A 25,561-nucleotide genomic window follows, 5' to 3' on the forward strand; every position below is an offset into this window, starting at 1 on the left:
GTCCACATAAAATGACTGAAAATAGTTTTTATATTCTGTTTGCTTGTATAAAAATATTTTGTTAAAATGTTTCGTTTTTCTCCAATTTTTTATTCACAAAACTCTGTTATGTTTTAGTTAGCACTTGCTAACCGGTGACCCTTCTATTCTCTCACGTTTCATTTATTTTCAGTTTTACATGCATGTTTGTATATATCCTTCATTTTTTTTTTCTTTCACTAAAACAACTTTTATAAATAATTTGTATTAAATATCAGTATGGTTATATTTTCTTCAGCAACCTTTATTTCCGATGTTTCCCCAATTGGAAAGCTGTCGCCGGTCCTAGACTAACGCATTCTGATCCCCTCTACTGAGTGCTATCACTGTCCGACGAGCAAATCTGTCTCACTCCTGATCTTTCTGACGTCTGCTCTCTCTCACTTCAAAATCTCCAACTGCCAAATCATCATAACTAAAGTCCATGTCACTTTATAATGACCTCAACGGAAGAGTCGTCAGACACTCGAGGTCACTCTATTTTAAATTACTCTTTACATTTTACATTGTTTACATCTCGTTCGATGGGAAGCTGCAATGGAAACTCCCCCCCCCCCCAATTAACAAACCTTGGGTTTTATTTTCAACAACTTTTATTTCCGATGTTCCCCAATTTGGAAAGCTGCCACTGGTCCTAAGCTAACGCATTCTGATCCCCTCTAGTGGGAGCCAACACCGTCTGACTCGAGTCGCTCTCTCTCACTTCAAATCTCTTTGTCTGCTTCCTCTCGTTTCCGATCTCTAACTCCAAATCATCTTATCTTTTCACTAAACTCTAACTAAAGTCCACGTCATTTTATAATGACCTCTATGTAAAAGTCGTCAGACTCTAGAGGTCAATCATTTTAAATTTTTGTTTATTTTCTACATTTTTTTCATTTACTAAACATCTTAACAATTTTCTTTGAATCTTAAAATACAACTGTGAATTACTTAGGACTTCTACTCTTTTATGGCTGACAGAACGAGAGCATACTACCCCTTTGGATTAAATAAATCATTTTCTGCAGATTCCCGAATTTAACAAGATACACCTGAAGAAGGTCATAGGTTACAATGACCGAAACGTTGTGAAAATAACACTCGAGATGAGAGCAGCAGTCTGATGAATCCAAATACGATCAGCAACATTATGGGTATTAATTCCTGGTTGAGAGTTGGAAAGCTTCTTCAGGGAGCATGATGCCAAGATGAGATCAGTAGTCCGAAATAATACAAATATGAATTGTTGTTCAAATCAAACCTTTTGGACTGTACTGTGGATAATCCTGCTGATAATGATTCATCTTCTTTCCTATTTTCTCCCAACAATTTCGTTCTTGTATTTTAAAAAAAAAATATAGAAACATTTGTATTATTTGGATTGTTCAAACTACTGTTCTTATCACGGTTGTTTTTCTCACATTAAGAAGGTTGAAGGTTACATCGGTCGAAATGTTGTGAAAATAACACTAGAGATAAAAACAGTAGTCCGAACAATCCATATAATACACTTAATCGTTCCTCATCTAGAAAAATTCAGGAACCTTATATCAAATTGGTACAGAGCCGAATTAATATGAAAGTAGAAAGGAATTGATGCTCTTTTCGTTTCATAAACGCATCAAATATTTTGAATTCTAATGACGATGGTTTGTCAGAAGAAAGAACAAAAACATTCTTTTCGCCATTCATCAATGCGATACACCTGACGAAGGTCGGAGGTTACACCGGGCAAAATGTTGTAAGGATAAAAATCAAAATGAAAACAGTAATAAAATATTTTTAAAACTTCGAAAACTAAAAACATTTTATGAAAATTAAAAACAAAACAAAAACATGAGGCAATCTTCAATAAAGAAAATGTTTTTTAATTCATAAGTAAAGTGTACTTTGTGAAGTGTATGATTCCACAAATTTTGTAAGCATTTCCTTTGCTTCTGCACTGTCCTGAAAAAAAAAAAAAAAAAATTCAATTATTAATGGCTGAGGCTTCCAATCCCATAATATGAATTAATTTTGACAGGCAAAAAATATTTCCAAATTTTATTTAGATTTATTGGTACTTGTACAGTTTAATCAAGACATAAAAAAATGAAAATATCAAAAAAATGTTATATTGTACGTATCCGTTTGGGATTGAAGATCTCCGAAAAAAAAAGTTCACTTAATTTGATTGAGTACTTTTTTTTTTTTATAGCGGAAAAACACGTTTTTTATGACAACATGTTGAAGGTAGACATCTTGGAATTTTTCATATTTTTGTTTGGATTTTTAGAACACGCCACAGGGAGATAACTCAAATTAAAGCGCCGACACTCCCTCCCCATCTTTAATATTAGCTTTTCTTCCTAAAAATCGAACCTTTTGTTTGATATAACAAATTGTTTTTTTTGCTGTAAAAAAAAAAAAAAAAAAAAAATACTTATGAAATTAAGTGAAATTTTTTTCCGGAGAACTTCATTCCATAACGGATACGTACAATATAAAATTTTTTTTTTTTTTCGATATTTTCAATTTTTAATGTCTGGATTAAACTGTACAAGGGCTGATTTATTATATTTGAAAAATTCATAATATGTTACATTCAATATTCATTATTTCTATTAAAATGTTTCTGCAAACCAACATTTATTTTTTTAAAAAGTCAGTTTACAGATATTTTTATTTATTATATTTAAAACAATCTTTTATTTTTTACCTACATTTTCAGAATTGTACAAAAAAAATATCAAGTTATCTTTATATTAGTGTTGGGATGATTAATCGGAATCAGGAATCGGAAACAAATGCACCGATTTTCCGATGCCAAGAACGATTCTTTTAATGGTCTTTTTCTTTGAATTTTATTTAAAGCAATATCTTCTGCTGCTGGTAGTAATGATAAAATAATAAAAATTTATTAACGTTAAACTACCAAGAAAACTAAAATCTATAGATCATCATCTGCACATTTCACATGTATTTTTATAGAAATTGAAAAAAATAACTCTACAGTTAAATATTTAGAGATTTATAAAGAATCAGAATCAGTAATTATATTGGAATCGGAAATTTAGTATGTGATTGGTAATTGTATTGGAATCGGAAAATTAAGTACGGAATCGGTAATTGTCGGATTTGGGAAAAATATTAGTCGTACCATCACTACTTTTTACACTTAAAGATTTACCTTTTTATTAAAATTTTAAATTCAAGGAACAATTTTGTGTGCAATAAAAACAAAACACGAAAAAGAATGGCCACCAATGATTACAACATCGGATTAAAATTAAATTTTCATGACTTAAAAAAGTACATAAAAAATTTATGTCAGAATTAAAATGCAATTTAAGACTAGAAATTAATTTTTTAAAAAAAATTGTACGAAAATAAAGCAAAAGTTAAAATGAAAATAATTTTTAAAAATTTGTAATTAAATAATGTCTATCTGTAATAAAATTCCAAACAATAACAGACAAACAAGTGGAGTTTTCAGATTGAGTCAAGAAATGCAATTCAGTGAAGTTTCTAATTAACTAACACCATTTACATCTGATGACTTTCGAAACCAGAAGTGTTTTTTTTTCAACAAAGGAGTCACCGCTTATCAAAGCCCAGAGGCCACTAAAGGATAAGGGTTAATAAGCCCAACGGTAATTATTGGGACAATAGCATAGTCATTGATAGTGGAAATTTGGTAAATTGGATTACTTAAGAGGACGACTCATCAAGAATTTGTTTACATTGAACTTGAAGATGACCATATTGTAGCCAGCTGGAAAGCAGGCAAACGGAACAGTTTCACATGCAGGAAGTTTTAAGAAAGAAGCTTTGTTTATGGAAACCACATTTAGGTTTAAGCACAGATAAAGAGTGCGGGAAATTATTGATAACACAGATTCCAGCAATTTACTAATGACGCACAGGAGACTGATTGGTCTGTACTGAGAGGGAGATGATTGATTAACTGAATTCTTTAATACAGGGCAAGCTGATGAAATTTTCTAGGGTGTTGGGAAGCATTTCTTAAGACAATATTTAAAAAGCTTTGTAACTATGGGAGCTAGCTCTGGTTGAAGCTTTTTGAGCACTATAATTGCGTTTGGGGTGAAAATTGAATTTAAAAAAAAAGAAAAAGAGAGGATTATAATGATAGCCCAAGATCAAATCTTGATGATCAATGCTTTTAAAAGATGAGTGGTCTCAGCAATAACAACAAATGCAAGTTCTGCTATACAGAAATAGAGAGTGCAAATCTCCTGACATTCAACTATAAGATTCTGCTGGGGGACAGCTACTATACAAAGTGACACAATCGAGTGTGTGACTATCTCCACTGGACGAAAAAATTGAATATCAAATTCTAATCTAGGATCACAATGTTATTTTCCTTGGAAATTCTTTGGATTTTCTTACCGATGGAATGTCATTAAGTTTATTCAATTTAAGCACCGGTAAAAAGGCTTGCATCGTTGTTGAATCGATGTACATGGATTCAAGATAGCAGATAAACACTTGGGCTGGAATATCAAAAACTTGACAGTACGTCAGAACTGAAAAAAAAGAAAAAGTAAATAATAATTAATACAATATTTGAAGAAACAAAAGATTTTAAGATGTTTCTGTAAAATAATTGGATTTCACTAAATGTATTTTAAGTAAAAACATTATGTACTTGTCATGTCAAAATTAGTAAAAAAAATTACGAAAAAATGATCACGTAGAAAAATAATTACGAATAAAAATAAAATTTATCGAATTCTAAAGTTTTATTGTATTTGTTAATGTTGAAGAGTTCTTAAAATCCAGGAGCGGTAACTGCAGTCTGCGATTTTGACAAAATATTAAAATCAGCCATTTCAAAATAGGAAATGTCGGATTACTAATATCTGTTATTTTTGTAAGAAACAGTTCTAGTAGATCTTTGATTATTTTTGGTAATTTTTAACAAATTTCAACATGCCACAAAAGTATGTAACTGTTTTTTACTTAAAATGCATTTGTTCAAAATTTCATCATACTGCATGTCAAAAAGCAGATTTAAAGTGATTTTTATTCACATTCAAGTAGAGGATTGCATCAGGAGTGAGAAAATTGGATGTTTCATACTTCTTTTTATGTTAGGCTGTTTAAAGTGTTAACTTTGGTCAAAATCAGACTTCCTTTTTTAATCAGATTTTTTCAATTACTGATTTTCAATACTTATCTGAGACATTATGATACGTATCCTATCTAAGAACACTTCCAGGCACATAAAGTGCATTTGTGTGAAATTTAAAAAAAAAAAAAAAAAAAAAAAAATGGCCCAGCTGTTTTGGAGTCCATAGGGAACAAATTCACACACAGACAAACACAAAGTGCCTTTTATATATAAGTAAAGATATACAAATGAAATGTAGACGTTTCAAAGAACAAAAATGAAGAAACGGCATAAAAAGCATCAGCAAATTAAAAAATATAAATGGTGTCTTTGTTCAGAATTGTCCCTATATTCAAAAACGAGAGTACATAGAAATCTTCATGATGTACATACCCGTGATGGAAAAAAATTTAATCTTCCAAAAATCACATAAATTGATAAAATAGTTTACTAAGAAAATCAAATTTTATAAGTAAGCAAAAAAGGAGCTGTCTCGCTTTGCCATCTTGAAGAAACAATGGTAGATAACTCCACAATAATTCAAACTTGTGAGATCAGTCTCGCAATGTCTACAATTTCTCATTAACTGTTTAAAACCATTTAAAAATGGTTTGCTTTATAAAAATAAAACTACTAGATCAATTTACATAATTTTTGGAATATGATATTTTTGTTTCATTACGTGTTTGCACATCATAAAGATTTTTGTGTGTTTTTGTTTTTTAATATAGATGGCATTCTGAACATTCGCTTTTAATTATCATCTCAACATGTTCATAACTGGCGCTGTCAGTTTCATTAATGTTTGCTTTATAATGAAGATACAAAGAAATGTTCTTACTAGCAATATACATGAAAAAAATTGTACAATTATACTTTTAATGGATAAAAACAGTAAAAGATTGATTTACTTAACAGCAGGTGTCCAAAGAAAATTTTTTCCAAATTTTCAATGCTTATCATGTTGAAGTCTTTTTTTTTTTTTTTTAACACAACAAAAAAATGAGTGGTCAAAAGTATTTCGGACACCACAAACTATTAAAAATTACGTTTCTACTGGTTAGTTTCCAAATTTAATAACAAAATTCTTAATACAGTATGAACATTTACAAAACCTGTTTTATAATATTCACATTTTTAGCACCTTATTTGCTTAAAATTCTTAAAATATATAATGTACATTATTATTTATTAATTCATTTGAAAGTATAAAAAAAAAAAAACCAGTTGTATTTGTGCTTTGGTTTTTAAAATATGATGATTTTGACTTTTAAAATATGATGATTTTAGCAGAATCCCATTGAAATCTGTGATTATTCAAAGCATTTTATCGTCTGTGTACATTGCTATTCTTACTTTGTGCTGGAAGTCCAGTGACAAGATTTGGTTGTTCAAGATAGAGACAGGGCGGCCTTTGTTTACAGGTGTTGGTTGTCCTCAAAGAGCGTAAGAAAGGGACAGCAAGTTGAGAGTATGGAACATCTGTGCGATATTCACTGAAGGGCAGTGAAGATAAAACAGCAACTTCAGCCGACTCCAGAATGACAGAAGTTAAAAGCTGAGGAGACACAAAAAAGAAAACAAAATAATTAAGTTTAATAAATTTTGTAATTTTGACTTTCCTCTTTCTGTTTAGTCTTGCCATTTTATAGCAAAAAAAGTCCCTTCTGATTAATAATGTAATTCAAGTTTAATTTTAAAACGTTAGAGAAAAATACAAGCTTTTACTTTGAAAGGTTTCTTTTCTTTGAAATGGTTTTATTTTTAACAAGCTGAGCATGCGGGGGTACCCCTCCACAAGTACAAAATTTACTTTCACCATGATTAATGTTTGTACAAAAAATTTTTAAATCCAAGGTGTGGTTATTGAGAAAAGTGAGATCAAATAAACAGATGAAAGATTTAGGGACAATTTTAACCCTTAAAATACCCCCTAGTGGAGCAACCAGTTATTCCGGAAAATCCGTTCTGGCAAAAATTTACTTTTACTATGACTAATGGTTGTGTAAAATTTCAAAAAAAATCCCAGGTGTGGTTATTAAGACTAATGCAAATGAATAAACGGATGAATGGGAGTGAATTACTAGGTCCAATCCACCTTTGTTGGGGGGGGGGGGGGGACCAATAAAATGTTTTAATCAAAACGGATGAATTGCAGTGAATTACTAGGTCCAATCCCACATTTGTTGGGGAGGGGGGGACCAATAAAATGTTTTAATCAAAATATTTTTTTTTGACTTTATTTTGAATTTTCTTTTTTTTTTCAGAAATAAAAAAGTATATTTTAAAAGTTTACATTAAAAAAGTAGTTTTTATTTTTAAATGATTTTTTTAATATCTTGTAACAAAAATATGTTCTACAAAAGGGATATATTTGCTTAAAGTAACAGTGATCCTGGTTACAATCAAGTAAGATTATTGAGTAAATTGTATTAATGAACAGACTTACTTGTTGGAGTTGGTGTATCCTAAAGTGTGAGGTTTATAGTGTCTCTTTTGACATCTCTCCAATCTGTTCTACCAGTTGGTATTTATATCTCAATTAGCCAATCATATTTTTGTGAGGAAGAACCCAGACATACTCATAGTCATTATATAAAAAAATATTATTATTAAAACTATTACGAAAAAAAAAGAAGTATTTTAAAATAAAGACTAATTTTTTAAGTTTTAAATTTAAGTTTTAAATTTAAAATGGAATTGCATAAGTATTAATCAGTAAGAATTTTTCTATGGTATACACATCCACTAAATCAAATTATGGTATACACATCCACTAAATCAAATTACGGTATACGCATCCACTAAATCAAATTACGGTATACGCATCCACTAAATCAAATTACGGTATACACATCCACTAAATCAAATTACGGTATACACATCCACTAAATCAAATTACGGTATACACATCCACTAAATCAAATTACGGTATACACATCCACTAAATCAAATTACGGTATACACATCCACTAAATCAAATTACGGTATACGCATCCACTAAATCAAATTACGGTATACACATCCACTAAATCAAATTACGGTATACACATCCACTAAATCAAATTACGGTATACACATCCACTAAATCAAATTACGGTATACACATCCACTAAATCAAATTACGGTATACACATCCACTAAATCAAATTACGGTATACACATCCACTAAATCAAATTACGGTATACACATCCACTAAATCAAATTATAGTATACACATCCACTAAATCAAATTATAGTATACACATCCACTAAATCAAATTATAGTATACACATCCACTAAATCAAATTAAAGTATACACATCCACTAAATCAAATTACGGTATACACATCCACTAAATCAAATTACGGTATACACATCCACTAAATCAAATTACGGCATACACATCCACTAAATCAAATTACGGCATACACATCCACTAAATCAAATTACGGCATACACATCCACTAAATCAAATTACGGTATACACATCCACTAAATCAAATTACGGTATACACATCCACTAAATCAAATTACGGCATACACCTCCACTAAATCAAATTATAGTATACACATCCACTAAATCAAATTATGGTATACAAATCCACTAAATCAAATTATAGTATACACATCCACTAAATCAAATTATGGTATACACATCCACTAAATCAAATTATAGTATACACATCCACTAAATCAAATTATGGTATACACATCCACTAAATCAAATTACGGTATACACATCCACTAAATCAAATAATGGTATACACATCCACTAAATCAAATTATAGTATACACATCCACTAAATCAAATTACGGTATACACATCCACTAAATCAAATTATAGTATACACATCCACTAAATCAAATTATGGTATACACATCCACTAAATCAAATTATAGTATACGCATCCACTAAATCAAATTACGGTATACACATCCACTAAATCAAATTACTGTATACACATCCACTAAATCAAATTATAGTATACACATCCACTAAATCAAATTATGGTATACGCATCCACTAAATCAAATTATAGTATACACATCCACTAAATCAAATTATAGTATACACATCCACTAAATCAAATTATAGTATACACATCCACTAAATCAAATTACGGTATACACATCCACTAAATCAAATTATGGTATACGCATCCACTAAATCAAATTATAGTATACACATCCACTAAATCAAATTACGGTATACACATCCACTAAATCAAATTACGGCATACACATCCACTAAATCAAATTATAGTATACACATCCACTAAATCAAATTATAGTATACACATCCACTAAATCAAATTATAGTATACACATCCACTAAATCAAATTATAGTATACACATCCACTAAATCAAATTATGGCATACACATCCACTAAATCAAATTACGGTATACACATCCACTAAATCAAATTATAGTATACACATCCACTAAATCAAATTATGGTATACGCATCCACTAAATCAAATTATAGTATACACATCCACTAAATCAAATTATAGTATACACATCCACTAAATCAAATTATGGTATACACATCCACTAAATCAAATTACGGTATACACATCCACTAAATCAAATTACGGCATACGCATCCACTAAATCAAATTATAGTATACACATCCACTAAATCAAATTATAGTATACACATCCACTAAATCAAATTATGGTATACACATCCACTAAATCAAATTATAGTATACACATCCACTAAATCAAATTATGGTATACACATCCACTAAATCAAATTACGGTATACACATCCACTAAATCAAATTACGGCATACGCATCCACTAAATCAAATTATAGTATACACATCCACTAAATCAAATTATAGTATACACATCCACTAAATCAAATTATGGTATACACATCCACTAAATCAAATTACGGCATACGCATCCACTAAATCAAATTATGGTATACACATCCACTAAATCAAATTATAGTATACACATCCACTAAATCAAATTATGGTATACACATCCACTAAATCAAATTATAGTATACACATCCACTAAATCAAATTATAGTATACACATCCACTAAATCAAATTATGGTATACACATCCACTAAATCAAATTACGGTATACACATCCACTAAATCAAATTACGGCATACGCATCCACTAAATCAAATTATAGTATACACATCCACTAAATCAAATTATAGTATACACATCCACTAAATCAAATTATGGTATACACATCCACTAAATCAAATTATGGTATACGCATCCACTAAATCAAATTATAGTATACACATCCACTAAATCAAATTATAGTATACACATCCACTAAATCAAATTACGGTATACACATCCACTAAATCAGATTACTGTATACAAATCCACTAAATCAAATTATAGTATGCACATCCACTAAATCAAATTACGGTATACGCATCCACTAAATCAAATTACGGTATATGCATCCACTAAATCAAATTACGGTATACACATCCACTAAATCAAATTACGGTATACACATCCACTAAATCAAATTATAGTATGCACATCCAATAAATCAAATTACGGTATACACATCCACTAAATCAAATTACGGTAAACACATCCACTAAATCAAATTACGGTATACACATCCACTAAATCAAATTACGGTATACACATCCACTAAATCAAATTACGGTATACACATCCACTAATTCAGATTACGGTATACGCATCCACTAAATCAAATTACGGTATACACATCCACTAAATCAAATTATAGTATACACATCCACTAAATCAAATTACGGTATACACATCCACTAAATCAAATTATAGTATGCACATCCACTAAATCAAATTACGGTTTACACATCCACTAAATCAAATTATAGTATACACATCCACTAAATCAAATTATAGTATACACATCCACTAAATCAAATTATGGTATACACATCCACTAAATCAAATTACGGTATACACATCCACTAAATCAAATTACGGTATACACATCCACTAAATCAAATTACGGTATACACATCCACTAAATCAAATTACGGCATACGCATCCACTAAATCAAATTACGGCATACGCATCCACTAAATCAAATTATAGTATACACATCCACTAAATCAAATTATAGTATACACATCCACTAAATCAAATTATGGTATACACATCCACTAAATCAAATTATGGTATACGCATCCACTAAATCAAATTATAGTATACACATCCACTAAATCAAATTATAGTATACACATCCACTAAATCAAATTACGGTATACACATCCACTAAATCAGATTACTGTATACAAATCCACTAAATCAAATTATAGTATGCACATCCACTAAATCAAATTACGGTATACGCATCCACTAAATCAAATTACGGTATATGCATCCACTAAATCAAATTACGGTATACACATCCACTAAATCAAATTACGGTATACACATCCACTAAATCAAATTATAGTATGCACATCCAATAAATCAAATTACGGTATACACATCCACTAAATCAAATTACGGTAAACACATCCACTAAATCAAATTACGGTATACACATCCACTAAATCAAATTACGGTATACACATCCACTAAATCAAATTACGGTATACACATCCACTAATTCAGATTACGGTATACGCATCCACTAAATCAAATTACGGTATACACATCCACTAAATCAAATTATAGTATACACATCCACTAAATCAAATTACGGTATACACATCCACTAAATCAAATTATAGTATACACATCCACTAAATCAAATTATAGTATACACATCCACTAAATCAAATTACCGTATACACATCCACTAAATCAAATTACGGTATACGCATCCACTAAATCAAATTACGGTATACACATCCACTAAATCAAATTACGGTATACGCATCCACTAAATCAAATTACGGTATACGCATCCACTAAATCAAATTATGGTATACACATCCACTAAATCAAATTACGGTATACGCATCCACTAAATCAAATTATGGTATACACATCCACTAAATCAAATTACGGTATACGCATCCACTAAATCAAATTATGGTATACACATCCACTAAATCAAATTATGGTATACACATCCACTAAATCAAATTATAGTATACACATCCACTAAATCAAATTACGGTATACACATCCACTAAATCAAATTACGGTATACACATCCACTAAATCAAATTATAGTATGCACATCCACTAAATCAAATTACGGTATACACATCCACTAAATCAAATTATAGTATACACATCCACTAAATCAAATTATAGTATACACATCCACTAAATCAAATTACGGTATACGCATCCACTAAATCAAATTACGGTATACGCATCCACTAAATCAAATTACGGTATACGCATCCACTAAATCAAATTACGGTATACACATCCACTAAATCAAATTACGGTATACACATCCACTAAATCAAATTACGGTATACACATCCACTAAATCAAATTACGGTATACACATCCACTAAATCAAATTACGGTAAACACATCCACTAAATCAAATTACGGTATACACATCCACTAAATCAAATTACGGTATACACATCCACTAAATCAAATTACGGTATACACATCCACTAATTCAGATTACGGTATACGCATCCACTAAATCAAATTACGGTATACACATCCACTAAATCAAATTATAGTATACACATCCACTAAATCAAATTACGGTATACACATCCACTAAATCAAATTATAGTATGCACATCCACTAAATCAAATTACGGTATACACATCCACTAAATCAAATTATAGTATACACATCCACTAAATCAAATTATAGTATACACATCCACTAAATCAAATTATGGTATACACATCCACTAAATCAAATTACGGTATACACATCCACTAAATCAAATTACGGTATACACATCCACTAAATCAAATTACGGTATACACATCCACTAAATCAAATTACGGCATACGCATCCACTAAATCAAATTATAGTATACACATCCACTAAATCAAATTATAGTATACACATCCACTAAATCAAATTATGGTATACACATCCACTAAATCAAATTATGGTATACACATCCACTAAATCAAATTATAGTATACACATCCACTAAATCAAATTATAGTATACACATCCACTAAATCAAATTACGGTATACACATCCACTAAATCAGATTACTGTATACAAATCCACTAAATCAAATTATAGTATGCACATCCACTAAATCAAATTACGGTATACGCATCCACTAAATCAAATTACGGTATATGCATCCACTAAATCAAATTACGGTATACACATCCACTAAATCAAATTACGGTATACACATCCACTAAATCAAATTATAGTATGCACATCCAATAAATCAAATTACGGTATACACATCCACTAAATCAAATTACGGTAAACACATCCACTAAATCAAATTACGGTATACACATCCACTAAATCAAATTACGGTATACACATCCACTAAATCAAATTACGGTATACACATCCACTAATTCAGATTACGGTATACGCATCCACTAAATCAAATTACGGTATACACATCCACTAAATCAAATTATAGTATACACATCCACTAAATCAAATTACGGTATACACATCCACTAAATCAAATTATAGTATGCACATCCACTAAATCAAATTACGGTATACACATCCACTAAATCAAATTATAGTATACACATCCACTAAATCAAATTATAGTATACACATCCACTAAATCAAATTACGGTATACACATCCACTAAATCAAATTACGGTATACGCATCCACTAAATCAAATTACGGTATACACATCCACTAAATCAAATTACGGTATACGCATCCACTAAATCAAATTACGGTATACGCATCCACTAAATCAAATTATGGTATACACATCCACTAAATCAAATTACGGTATACGCATCCACTAAATCAAATTATGGTATACACATCCACTAAATCAAATTACGGTATACGCATCCACTAAATCAAATTATGGTATACACATCCACTAAATCAAATTATGGTATACACATCCACTAAATCAAATTACGGTATACACATCCACTAAATCAAATTATAGTATACACATCCACTAAATCAAATTACGGTATACACATCCACTAAATCAAATTATAGTATGCACATCCACTAAATCAAATTACGGTATACACATCCACTAAATCAAATTATAGTATACACATCCACTAAATCAAATTATAGTATACACATCCACTAAATCAAATTACGGTATACGCATCCACTAAATCAAATTACGGTATACGCATCCACTAAATCAAATTACGGTATACGCATCCACTAAATCAAATTACGGTATACACATCCACTAAATCAAATTACGGTATACACATCCACTAAATCAAAAATGTTAGTCAAAATAAGAAAAGTTTATTTAATCCAATCATTTTTCAATATCAACATGAATATTAGACAAAAAAATGTTCACTTAAAATTGCTGAAGAGGCTGATATCTATATTAATACGATAGCGTATCTGTTATTTTGTGTGTCACGCTTACATCTCTTTTCTTCCGAGTGACTCTCGTTTAATTGTTATGATCTTCCATTTCTTGTAATAAAGAATTTTACCATGAATTCTTTATAAGTCTTGGTTTCGATTTTAGCTGATGGCACTCAAATCATCTATTTTTTATAAATAATTTTACCAAGAATTCTTTATAAGTTTTGATTTCGATTATAGCTGAAGGAACTGAAGTTATATATATACACATACAGTGCCGGCAAAAAGAAAGTCCACATTTGTAATTTTTTTCAAAAACTGAAGATTTAAGCTAAATTTAATGTAATTGTTTAAACAACCTATACCTCATTTGATTCGTCTTTTATTCCTCTATAATTTCACCTGTTCATATTTGACTTTTAATTGAAATATTCTAGTGTCCATGTTAATTTAAAAAAATAACTTTAAATTGAGGAGGCAAAAAGAAAGTCCACACCAACAAATTCACTTAAAACCAGCTTAAATTATCACCCCTAAATCAGTTTAAAATATTCACCAACAAGCTACAAAGCATCTCTAAACGTAATCGTTGTTGTTCCAGGTTATACAACGTAACATTTAGTCCATATGCCACGACTTTCTCTTAGTGATCATCAGGAGCTCATTAATCTCCACCTTTCTGGTTTATCCAATCGAGAAATCGGTCGCAGATTGAAATGTGATGAGAAAACAGTACGAAAGACTGTGCAAAAGCACCAAAACACAGGCAGTGTTTGTGATGCCCCTAAACCTGGTCATATTATAGTTACTTCTAACAGGGAAGACAATGCTATCAAGATTTGCAGCTGAAGAAACAGATTTGAAATGGCTCCCCAAATCCAACAACAGTGCAATCTTGTTAAAAAGTGCTCTCTTTCTACTGTCAAAGACAGATTAAAGGAATTTAATTTGAAAGGATATGTTGCAAAACGCAAGCCAATGATTTCTGTAAAGAACAGAAAGCGCCGTCTAGACTTCGTCAGATGCAATGAAGATCATGACTCTTCATATCGGTCAAAAGTGCTTTTTAGCGACGAAAGCAAGTTAAATAGGCTAGGCAGTGATGGTAGGCAGTAGGTCCGTTGGAGGAAAAACAAATAATTTAATCCTAGGTGCTCAGTTTAAACGCTGCAATGTGGTGGAGGTTCAGTTTTGGTGTGGGGCATTATTAGTACCAATGGTCCAGGGCCTATAGTTCGCTTGCAAGGTCGAATTAATTCGACCAAATACATTAATATGTTGACTGAGCATTTTCTACCCTACTTTGGTTGGAATTTGGATGATAATCCCATCTCCATGCAGGATAATGCTCCCATTCACACAGGTGGCAATGTCAAGAGGTTCCTGGAAGAGCATGATATTCCGTGTTTGGATTGGCCTACACAATCTCCAGACCTCAATCCTATTGAAAACGTATGGCATTACATCAAACAAGAGCTAAGCAATGATAAAATTTAAAATTTGGAAGAACTTTTGGCAAAAATTAAAGAAAAGTGGGATGCCCTTTCCCCAGAGTATTGCTGCAGTCTAATTCCAGGAATTCCCAAAAGATTGCAGGCTGTCAAATTGCAGAAGAGCTATGCTACTAAATATTAACTAGTTCATTGTGTTCCTGTTGCATTTGTGTTGCATTAATGTCCTAAAGTTACATTTAAATAACAATTTTCCATTGTGCGGACTTTCTTTTTGCCTCCTTAATTTGAATTTAGCTTAAATTTGCAGTTTTTGAAAAAATTACAAGTGCAGACTTTCTTTTTGCCACCTGTGTATATATTTTTTCTTAGTAAGTTTTGGTTTCAATTCAAGCTGATGCACCCAACTCATATGGATATATATTTTTATTTTTGAAATTACAACTTTATAATATACATAAATCAATAGAAAATTGATTTCATAATAATATATACGTCAACTTTAAGTATGTTAATCTCTAGTGACGGTGTCCCAAACAAAACACCCACTTCCAATTTTTCAGAAGCCGGCATGAAAGTAGTAATGCTTAGAAAACTGTCATCAGACCATTCATGTCAGTGCACAATTGGAGATAGTGAAACATAAATCGACTTGCAGTGAAAATTTTCTTATGAACAAATTGACATATACGTTGATTGCCACAAATTCTTACCGTGTTGACCCAACAAAAAGCTGAGTCAGAAGAAACATCCTTTACGCAACAGCAAACTAGAATATCTGTATGATGTTTACAGCGAAACAATTCAGCATTTTTTGAGCTTCCAGATTCATTTTCATTTAAAGAACTTGATAACCAACCAATTGGACGAGATTCAGGAGACAGAAGATATGATTGACAGAAACCTGTATTTTTTTTTTTTGAAAAAAAAAAAAAAAAAAAAAAAAAGTAAGAAAATGAAAATATAATTTAGATCGAGACAAAGACAAGAAAAATATGTTCTTGTCAAAATTTCCCCCAATATTAAAAAAACGAAAATCTGTATGATGTACATAGCTGTGATGAAATAAAAATATCATATTCCAAAAATCATATAAATCGATTAAGGAGTTTTATTTTTATAAAGGAATTCATTGTTTAGCAATAAATGGAAATTTGTAGGCATTTAAACATAAATCTAGTCGGTATGAATTATTGTTGAGTTATCTCCCTTAGCTCTTTTCCAAATGGCGGATGATACAGTCACTCCTCGAATACTCCTAAAATTTTATTTTCTTATAGAAAAATAAATCTACTCGATTAATCATGTGATTTTTGGAATATGATATTTCTGTTTTGTCTTGGCTACATACATCATACAGACTTTTTTTTTTTTTTTTTTTTACTATCAAGCGAATTTTGGACAAAACCTGAAAAATGTACAGTTAACACATATAACCTATCATGTTGAACCAGTTTCCTCTATGAGAGGTGAAAATCTACAAGGTTAAAATCACATTTACAATAACACAACATTTGCACACTTTTTTTTAAACACATATTTAATTACTTCACTTTTAAAAAATTATTACTTTGCATCAGAATTGTGATTGGTGTCACAAAGACTAAGATTAGAAACTATATAAATATATAATTTCACTTTATTGAAATATATTTAAAAAAAAAAATCAAAATAAATTTTTTTATTTTCCCGAATTTTCTGTTCAAAATTCTGTGTAGATTTCCTTGTTCAACAAAATACGCCTGAAGAAACTCAGAGGTAACAACAACTGAAACATTGGGAAAATAACATTCAAGATGAGAACTGTAATCCAAAGAATCGAAATAACATAAATAATCAATCTTCATCTAAAAAATTGGTACTTTTGCATTTTGAGCACTGTATTTCCGTGATGTTGGCTTAAGCTCGCCAGAATATGTTGAACACCGATCCAATTTAAAAACGCTATGAAATAAAAAAAATGACAACACTTAGCGGATATTAATTACAATAAAAAAAAAAAGAAAACCGGAAAAAGCAATAAAATGAAAAATCACAACATTTAACAATAAATTTCATGAATAAATATTGTCTTTATTTTTTGTTCTAAATAAATAAAACTATTTTCAACTTCATGTTCGGAGGACATGTACCTTTTCAGCTTAATAAAAAAAAAAAAATAGAGAGTTCTTACATGCAGTTACCAGGCAGCGTGATCTCGATAACAACACTAAAACGGACTTTTACCTCTGAGAAAAAGTAGAGACAAAAACTTACAAACTATTTTTCTGATTTTAAATGCGAAATTAATAAGAAAAAAAAAAAGAAAAAAAAAACAGTTTATCTGTTTTATATTTATCATTTTATTCAAGATGTTTCTCAGAGTCAACACATTTTTAACTTCAAAGAAACATTTTCTTTATTGTTTTTTTTTCTATTCAAGAGAATTTCAAAGAAAAAATAAATTTTTAAAATAATTTTCCTTTTAATTTTTGCTTTTATTTTCCAGAAAAATTGTAAGATTTTTAGCAAATTTGTTGACATTTTTATTTTAGGGTTAGGGTTGAACGTTTTAAATTTGTGTGTGATAAAAAACTAAATTTTTTTCTTCCAATTTATTAAAAAGTCGTCTGCCTGGATTTTTAAGTGCCTTTTTTATTGCTTTTATTGGCTGATCAAGTTGATCAGCACTCGGCATATTGCAATGGTTTACATCAGCTGCTGATTCAGCCGGAATAAATATTTATGGAAATCCAGTGCGCTAAGTGCAAAATTAGCCAAAAATTCAAAAAGACAATGTTATTAATATAGAGAATCTGATTTCAATGGAAACATTCCTGAGTTCGACAAGTTACACCAGAAGATTGGAGGTTACATCGAATGAAACATTGTGAAAACGACAATCAAAATTAGAGCAGTAGTCCAAATAATCTAAATAATATTACTTAAAAATTTTTTTTTTCAGAAATACTGCAATACTTAAAAAAAAAACAATGTATGAATTAGTTCTGTATAATTATAGAAAGTGTGACATAATGAAGTCAAAATAAATGAAGCAAGATATCAAAAGCAAATGTTTATCTATACTCAAAACGATTTTCTCTAAAATGAATATAAAGATATAATGTATATAAACTTTAGCAAGTGCTTTAAAATAAACTACCCTTTTTTGAACTGTGGTGTGATTAAATACCTTAAAACCTCTTACAAACTTGATTTTGTGCAACATGTATTATTCCGTAGCACATAAACGAAGCAAAAGAAAACAAAATTTGTCCTATTTGAATTCATCGGACTACTGTTCTCATCTTGAGTGTCATTTTTACAACGTTTTGGTCGATATAACCTCCGACCTTCTTCAGATGTATCTTGGTGAACTCAGGAATGTTTCTGTTGAACTCTGGAATTGGGATGGAATTTCAAACGGAACCCTTTATTGACTTCACGGGGGTATCATACTCTCATTCCGTCAGCCATGATTGGATAGAGGTCCTAAGTAATTCGAAATTGTATTTTTCGATCACCCACACTGAGAATTGAACCTTCAACATCCAGGAGAATATCACTTTTACAACTGATTTTTCCAAGTACTCTAACCACTGCGCCACATGTTCTTGTTGACAGTTCTATTGACTGATAGTTTTATTGATCGAAACATTATGAAAATGGACAGTTCTATCGACCAAAACATTATGAAAATAGCACTCAAGATGAGAACAGTAGTCCGATAAATCCAAATAATACAGATAGCCAATTCTCATCTCCAAAATTCAGAAACATGAAAAAAAAAAGAAGAATTGGCTTCTATTCATCTGCTGATCATCTCATAAAATAACAAGGTTTCTCATCTCTTCATATGCAAAAGTGATGCTGTTTGAATAAAAAGCCTGTTTTCGGAGTTGACTTTGGAGTGGCAAGCTTTGATTGCAATGTGTTGGATTTAACCCCGGAAATTGTTAGTTGTAAGTTCAGAATAGTTAACAATCCATTTGGGAAAGTGCAGAACATATAATAATTATTTAATCACAGTAGAGCAAAAATACAATGTACAAATATTTTTTCCATTTCATTTCATAGAGATTAAATTCCATTTCGATTTTTGAGTGATTGATATTAATAAAAAAAAACAAACTTAAAATACCAACACCTAAACAGATCCTCATTGATAATTCTTTAGTGAAAAGAATATTTACTAATCGAAAGGTTAACAATTAAATTAGAAAAACTTATGTCATTTTGATTTCTGCTTTCTGTTTAGTACAAACTAGCAGGGAGATCTGCCGTTGCCTAAGATTGAATGATGATCAACGAATGTTTCATACTCCTATATTTTTATTGTCATCAAAATTACTGAAATTGATCATTTTTCAATCAAGTCGATTGATTACCTGCTCTAGTTGGGGACCCATTTCCGTGCACAGTTTGAGTGATCATCTTTATTTTTTGAGATATTTTTTCAAAATAGCTGGACAGTCACTCTTCAAATACTCATAAAATTTGACTTTCTTACTTAAAGATAAAATTCGTTGATCAATTTACATTATTTTTGGAATATAACATTTTCATTTTGTCACGGGTACATACATCATACAGACATTTTTGTTTTTGTCTCTGGACAAGAACCATTTTTTTTTAGAAACTAACCTTTTTTTTTGATAACATGAAAAAAGGAAGACATAAAGAGTATTCAGCATTTTAAATGAATAAATTTGGTTTGAAAACAGAATTTCAAATTTTTTTTTGTCAATAAAAACAATACATAACCATATATTCAAACACTACCGTGTTTGAATATATGGTTAAGTGGCAGTTTTAGAACTGCTTTAAAGCTTCACCGCTCACTCATTTTTTTTTTACCAAATTTCAAACATTTATCACAGTTTATAGATCACCTTCTCAGCTTTGTTGTGAAAATTTATTTTTTCAATTTTCGTTCAGTAAAACAAAAGTTATTATGAATTTACTGGTGTTCAAAATCATAAAAAAAAACGTAAGGAGATGAGCAGCATTTTTTATGACTGATTTCCATAGCAACTACGTTGCTTTAGCGACTACTGTTGCTACCAATTCACCGCTCTCACGAAAAGAGAACTAACAAGTGAAACAGAGAGAATGAAAGGGAGATAATTGGAGGTATTTTATTGAAAACAGACGAGTGCCGTACATTCTTATTACATATGTGTATCTTATGTTTATAGGGGTAAAAAATAAGACTGAAATTAAACAAAGAACAAGTGAATTTACTGGAAGCATGGAAAAATCATGGATTGCAATAGAAAAATGCGAGAATGAAAAGTAATATGGTTAAGTTTAAACATGGAAAAGTAAAGGACAAGATATTCTAGTAAAAAATAATAAATTTATAACTTAAACTATTGCAGCATTAAGAATTTTTTTATTTCAATTTAAATCATTATATAATCAATTCTTAATGCTGCAATATTTTAAGTTATAAATTTATTATATTTTTTACTAGATTATCTTGTCCTTTCTTTTCCAGTTTAACAACAAGTCTTTTACTTTTCCATGTTTAAGCTTAACCATATTACTTTTCATGCTCGCATTTTTCTATTGTAATTCATCATAGTTATTTACTCTCTTATGCATATACTAAGTAATCATATTTTTCCTTAAAATTTCATACTTTTCTTTGGTTTAGCTAGAAAACAGGCATACACAGGTATTTTACTAAAACTGCTCAAGAAACGCTTATAAATTAGTGCATTATTTTATAGTGATTTTAGTCATGCTCAATCACGAGTTGTCTCCCTTGAGCTGTTCAACTTTTTCCTTTGTTTATGCTTTTTTTCCCCCCTAAAATGTGCCATTGTCTGGTCAATGCTTACACAGTATAATAGAATTACAAACAAATGCATTTCAGGTAAAAACACTATCACATTCATGTCGAAATTAGTATAAGTTCCAAACATTATGAAAAATGATCGCGTAGAAGATGGGCTAGATTTATTTTTCACAAAAACATCATAGACACTAGTGGTCCTATATTTTTTATTTTTCCAATAGCAGATTTCAAGGAAAACAACGGAGATAAGTCAGTTTTTCATGCAGAACTTGCTGAAGTCTATATTTAATTGCAAGTATTTTTTTTCTGGATCATTGTTCATAGTTTTTTTGGAATTTAAGCGAATTTCGATATGACATGTAGATATGTGATAGTGTTTTTACCTGAAATTTGTTGGAAATTCCATTATACTGCACCAGCATGCTTGGGTCTAATTTTGTAACTTTTTTTTTAGACAATAAAAAAAAAGAAGAGTAACATGTGAATGTGTGCATGAGCAAGAAGTTTACATTATGGAATACGAAGCTGAATTTTATCTGTGCCATTAAGTATTTTTATCCTTTATGAAATCTTATGCCGTTGTGGATCCTGAAGCTTGCAGGAATTCTACTGGAGAAAAGTTTGGATGTTTGTTCATTATAAATAGATATCTAAAAGAATGCATTTTAAGTAAAAATACCATTACGTAATGATGTGTCACGTCAAAATATGTAAAAATTTTTAAAAATGATTGAATATAAAAAAAATTAACAAGCCGAGCATGCGGGGTCCCACTCCACGAGTGATAAATTTACTTTCACCATGACTAATGTTTGTGCCAAATTTTAAAAAAAATCCAAGGTGTGGTTAGTTGGTTGGTTGTTTCTGTTTTACGGCATATCAACCCTTTTCGGGTTATTTAATGCCGAATCCAAAGATTTTGAAGAAAAAATTTTTAATAGAATATAATTTGTTGTTTTTACGTCGGTTTCTATTTAACCCATAGTTGGGACCCTAACAGGTACTACCACTCCGGGTCAGAATGGACCTGGGAGCAATGGTAATTAAAGGGTGGCTCCACACTCCCCAAAGCCCACAAGCTGGGGCCTCACCACTGGATATAGTTTAAGGTCATATCCAGGACGCCCATTGAGGGACTTTTACCCTCTGCAGGGGGGCAGTCGGCGTATTCTAATGCCCCACCGACAGGGCCTCCAAGGTGTGGTTATTGAAACAAGTGTGAATAAATGAATGGTTGAATGATTTGGATGCAATTTTACCTCTAAAATGCCCCCAGAGCTATCCTAGAAAATCCGTTCTTGCAAAAATTTACTTTTACCATGACTAATGTTTAAGCAAAATTTTAAAAACATTCAAGGTGTAATTATTGAGAAAAGTGCGAGCAAATGATAGAAGTAAATTACTAGACCCAATCCCTTCTTTGTCGGGGGGGGGAGGCAATAAGATTTATCAAATAGTTTTAGTAATTTAATCGGCACTTGAACAGTTTAGTTAAGACATTAAAAAATGAAAATATCGAAAAAAAGGTTATATTGTACATATCCGTTTTGGACTGAAGATCTCCGAAAAAAAATTTCATTTAATTTGATCGAGTAGTTTTTTTTTTTACAGCGGAAAAACAGGTTCTTATGAGAGCGCGTTGAAGTCAGCCATTGTATAATTTGCTGAAGCTGAACAACATGCCATGGGGAGATAACTCAATGTAAAGTACCGACACTCCCTTCCCATCTTTAATTCTAGCTTTTCTTCATAAAAATTGAACCTTTTGCTCGGTATCATAACAAATTTTTTTTTTGCTATAAAAAAAAAACAAAAAAACTGCTCGATGAAATTAAGTGAAATTTTTTTTCAGAGAACTTGGTTTCATAACAGATACGTGAAATATAACCTTTTTTCGATATTTTCATTTTTTAATGTCTTCACTAAACTGTACAAGTACCATTTAATCTATTCCATATGACAAACTGACTTATCTCCCTTGTTTAGTTATCTTCTGCTATTTCAATTAAGAAAATGGTGGATCTGGATCGATAATGCTTTTTGTAAATAAATAATTCTAGTAGATCTACTCTTTTCTTAATGTTTGTCATTTTTACTACTTTCGACAAGACACATAAGTATATACTAGTGCTTTTTACTTAAAATGCATTATTTTGGGTTCTTTTTTTTTAGATATACAATTATAATGCACAATCGCCAGATTTTGTTTTCAGAAACATTTATTCATTTGATGTCTTTTCAGAGAAACCACTGTAACTTGATTTCGTACATAAAAATGTAAAAACAAAAAAAGATAAGAAAAAGCAAACCGATGCTCAAGCCCTTCTGAAAGCACAGCTTTTATCTTGATAACGTTTTTAAACTTTTGAAAGCAAACTTCATAGTGCATCATAGCAAGAGACTGCTTTTAAGGATAATTTACCTGTGGCAGCTCGTCCGACGGCAACAACCAACATGGAGCATTTTAGTTTCTCATTGACTAATTCTTTTTCAGCAATTGCATCCCATTCAAGACTGGTCTGCCTAAAAAGAGGAGAGAAGGGGAAAAAAATGAAGTCATTTTTTTTTTTCTTTTTTACTAAACAATGGTATTATTCTTTTCTACTGGTTCCAGGAAGTAAAACATGCAGATTGATATACATACTCCTGACTAACTTGACAATCCCATAAAAGCAGACAGATCAAGATCAAAGTGTAGTAACTGTTTTCCAAAAACTCAAAATGGCGCTCGACTCTCTCTTTAACACGGTAAGTTTGGGAAAAGGTGTTATAAATAATAAACTAGACAAAATACTATTAAAAAACACCGAATATATGTCAACTTATGTCATGGTAACATATATTGAGCGAATTTCTAACAGTATTTTGTCTAGTTTATTATTTATAATACCTTTTCCCAAACTTACCGTGTTAAAGAGGGAGTCGGGCGCTATTTTGAGTTTTCCAATACATCGGTAAACACTTTATGCTTTTCGAGCTGAATAAACGTTACATTGAATAAAAACACGAAAAACATATCCAGTTTTATAGAAAAGTAACTTATCTTGTCTTTGATAACATTTATTTGTTATATATTTGTTTTTTGACAACTTTTTCGAATCTATGTGTACAGTAAAACAACCCCGTATTAAGGTTCATTTGTGCTCATAAACAAAAGCCAAACAGTATGTGGCACTGACAACCCGTACTATCATTCAAACACTCTTCTATATTGATATTATTTAAAAAAAAAAAATAATAATAATAATAATAAATAAATAAATAAATAAATAAACGCAATGACTAAACAAAACAAACGTGATCGGTCGTATTTCAAATGAAAATCTGAATAATTTTATGAATGATGCGTTTGGATTTAGAGCCGATCAGATGATATCCTACCATTTCAGATCAATTTCCTGCCCTTCTAACTCTTCTTCTTCCTCATCTTCATCTTCTGCAACTGCACGAGAGAAAACTGGAACAACTTCTCCGAAGAAAGTAGCCATTTCGTTTACTTAATTTCTAGCCTTCTCTGAAGAGCTCCCACTTCAGATCCAGAGTTATTTCCCCTTATTCATGAAATTTCTTTCTATAAAATAGACGTATCTGTGTGTATGTGTGTCTATGTATGTCTGTGTGTAAATATTTAACAGATAAACTCTTAAATTACTTGTCATGCAACACTGAAATTAACAGAAAATAGTAATCATACACCAAGTATGGTTAATAACGAGTAAAACCCTCGTTTGGATAACGCGTACAAAAATATGGC

General features: G+C 30.6%; 1 protein-coding gene across 1 annotated transcript; it reads right to left on the bottom strand.

Annotated features, from left to right (window-relative positions):
* Positions 1 to 1,868: 1,868 nt before the first annotated feature.
* Positions 1,869 to 25,341, bottom strand: LOC145247285 (proteasome assembly chaperone 1-like). Its single transcript, XM_080108906.1, has 6 exons — positions 25,189 to 25,341; positions 24,230 to 24,330; positions 16,739 to 16,929; positions 6,497 to 6,698; positions 4,417 to 4,553; positions 1,869 to 1,968 (listed from the first exon to the last, which is right to left on the bottom strand). The coding sequence occupies exons 1-6, from the start codon at positions 25,293 to 25,295 to the stop codon at positions 1,894 to 1,896; spliced, it is 813 nt and encodes a 270-aa protein (XP_079965032.1). The 5' UTR covers positions 25,296 to 25,341; the 3' UTR covers positions 1,869 to 1,893.
* Positions 25,342 to 25,561: the final 220 nt, after the last annotated feature.

The sequence above is a fragment of the Euprymna scolopes genome, chromosome 25 (genome assembly GCF_053919585.1).
Source record: "Euprymna scolopes isolate OS-2025 chromosome 25, ASM5391958v1, whole genome shotgun sequence".
Taxonomy (NCBI): Eukaryota; Metazoa; Mollusca; class Cephalopoda; order Sepiida; family Sepiolidae; genus Euprymna; species Euprymna scolopes.

What these genes read in the sequence shown, in the direction of transcription:
- LOC145247285 (XM_080108906.1), bottom strand. Translation starts at nt 25,295, where the DNA reads ATGGCTACTTTCTTCGGAGAAGTTGTTCCAGTTTTCTCTCGTGCAGTT. An exon ending in CACTGGACTTCCAGCACAAA is followed by an intron (nt 4,554 to 6,496) that starts GTAAGAATAGCA and finishes CTTTTTTTTCAG; the next exon opens with TTCTGACGTACTGTCAAGTT. An exon ending in AACTTAATGACATTCCATCG is followed by an intron (nt 1,969 to 4,416) that starts GTAAGAAAATCC and finishes TTTTTTTTTCAG; the next exon opens with GACAGTGCAGAAGCAAAGGA.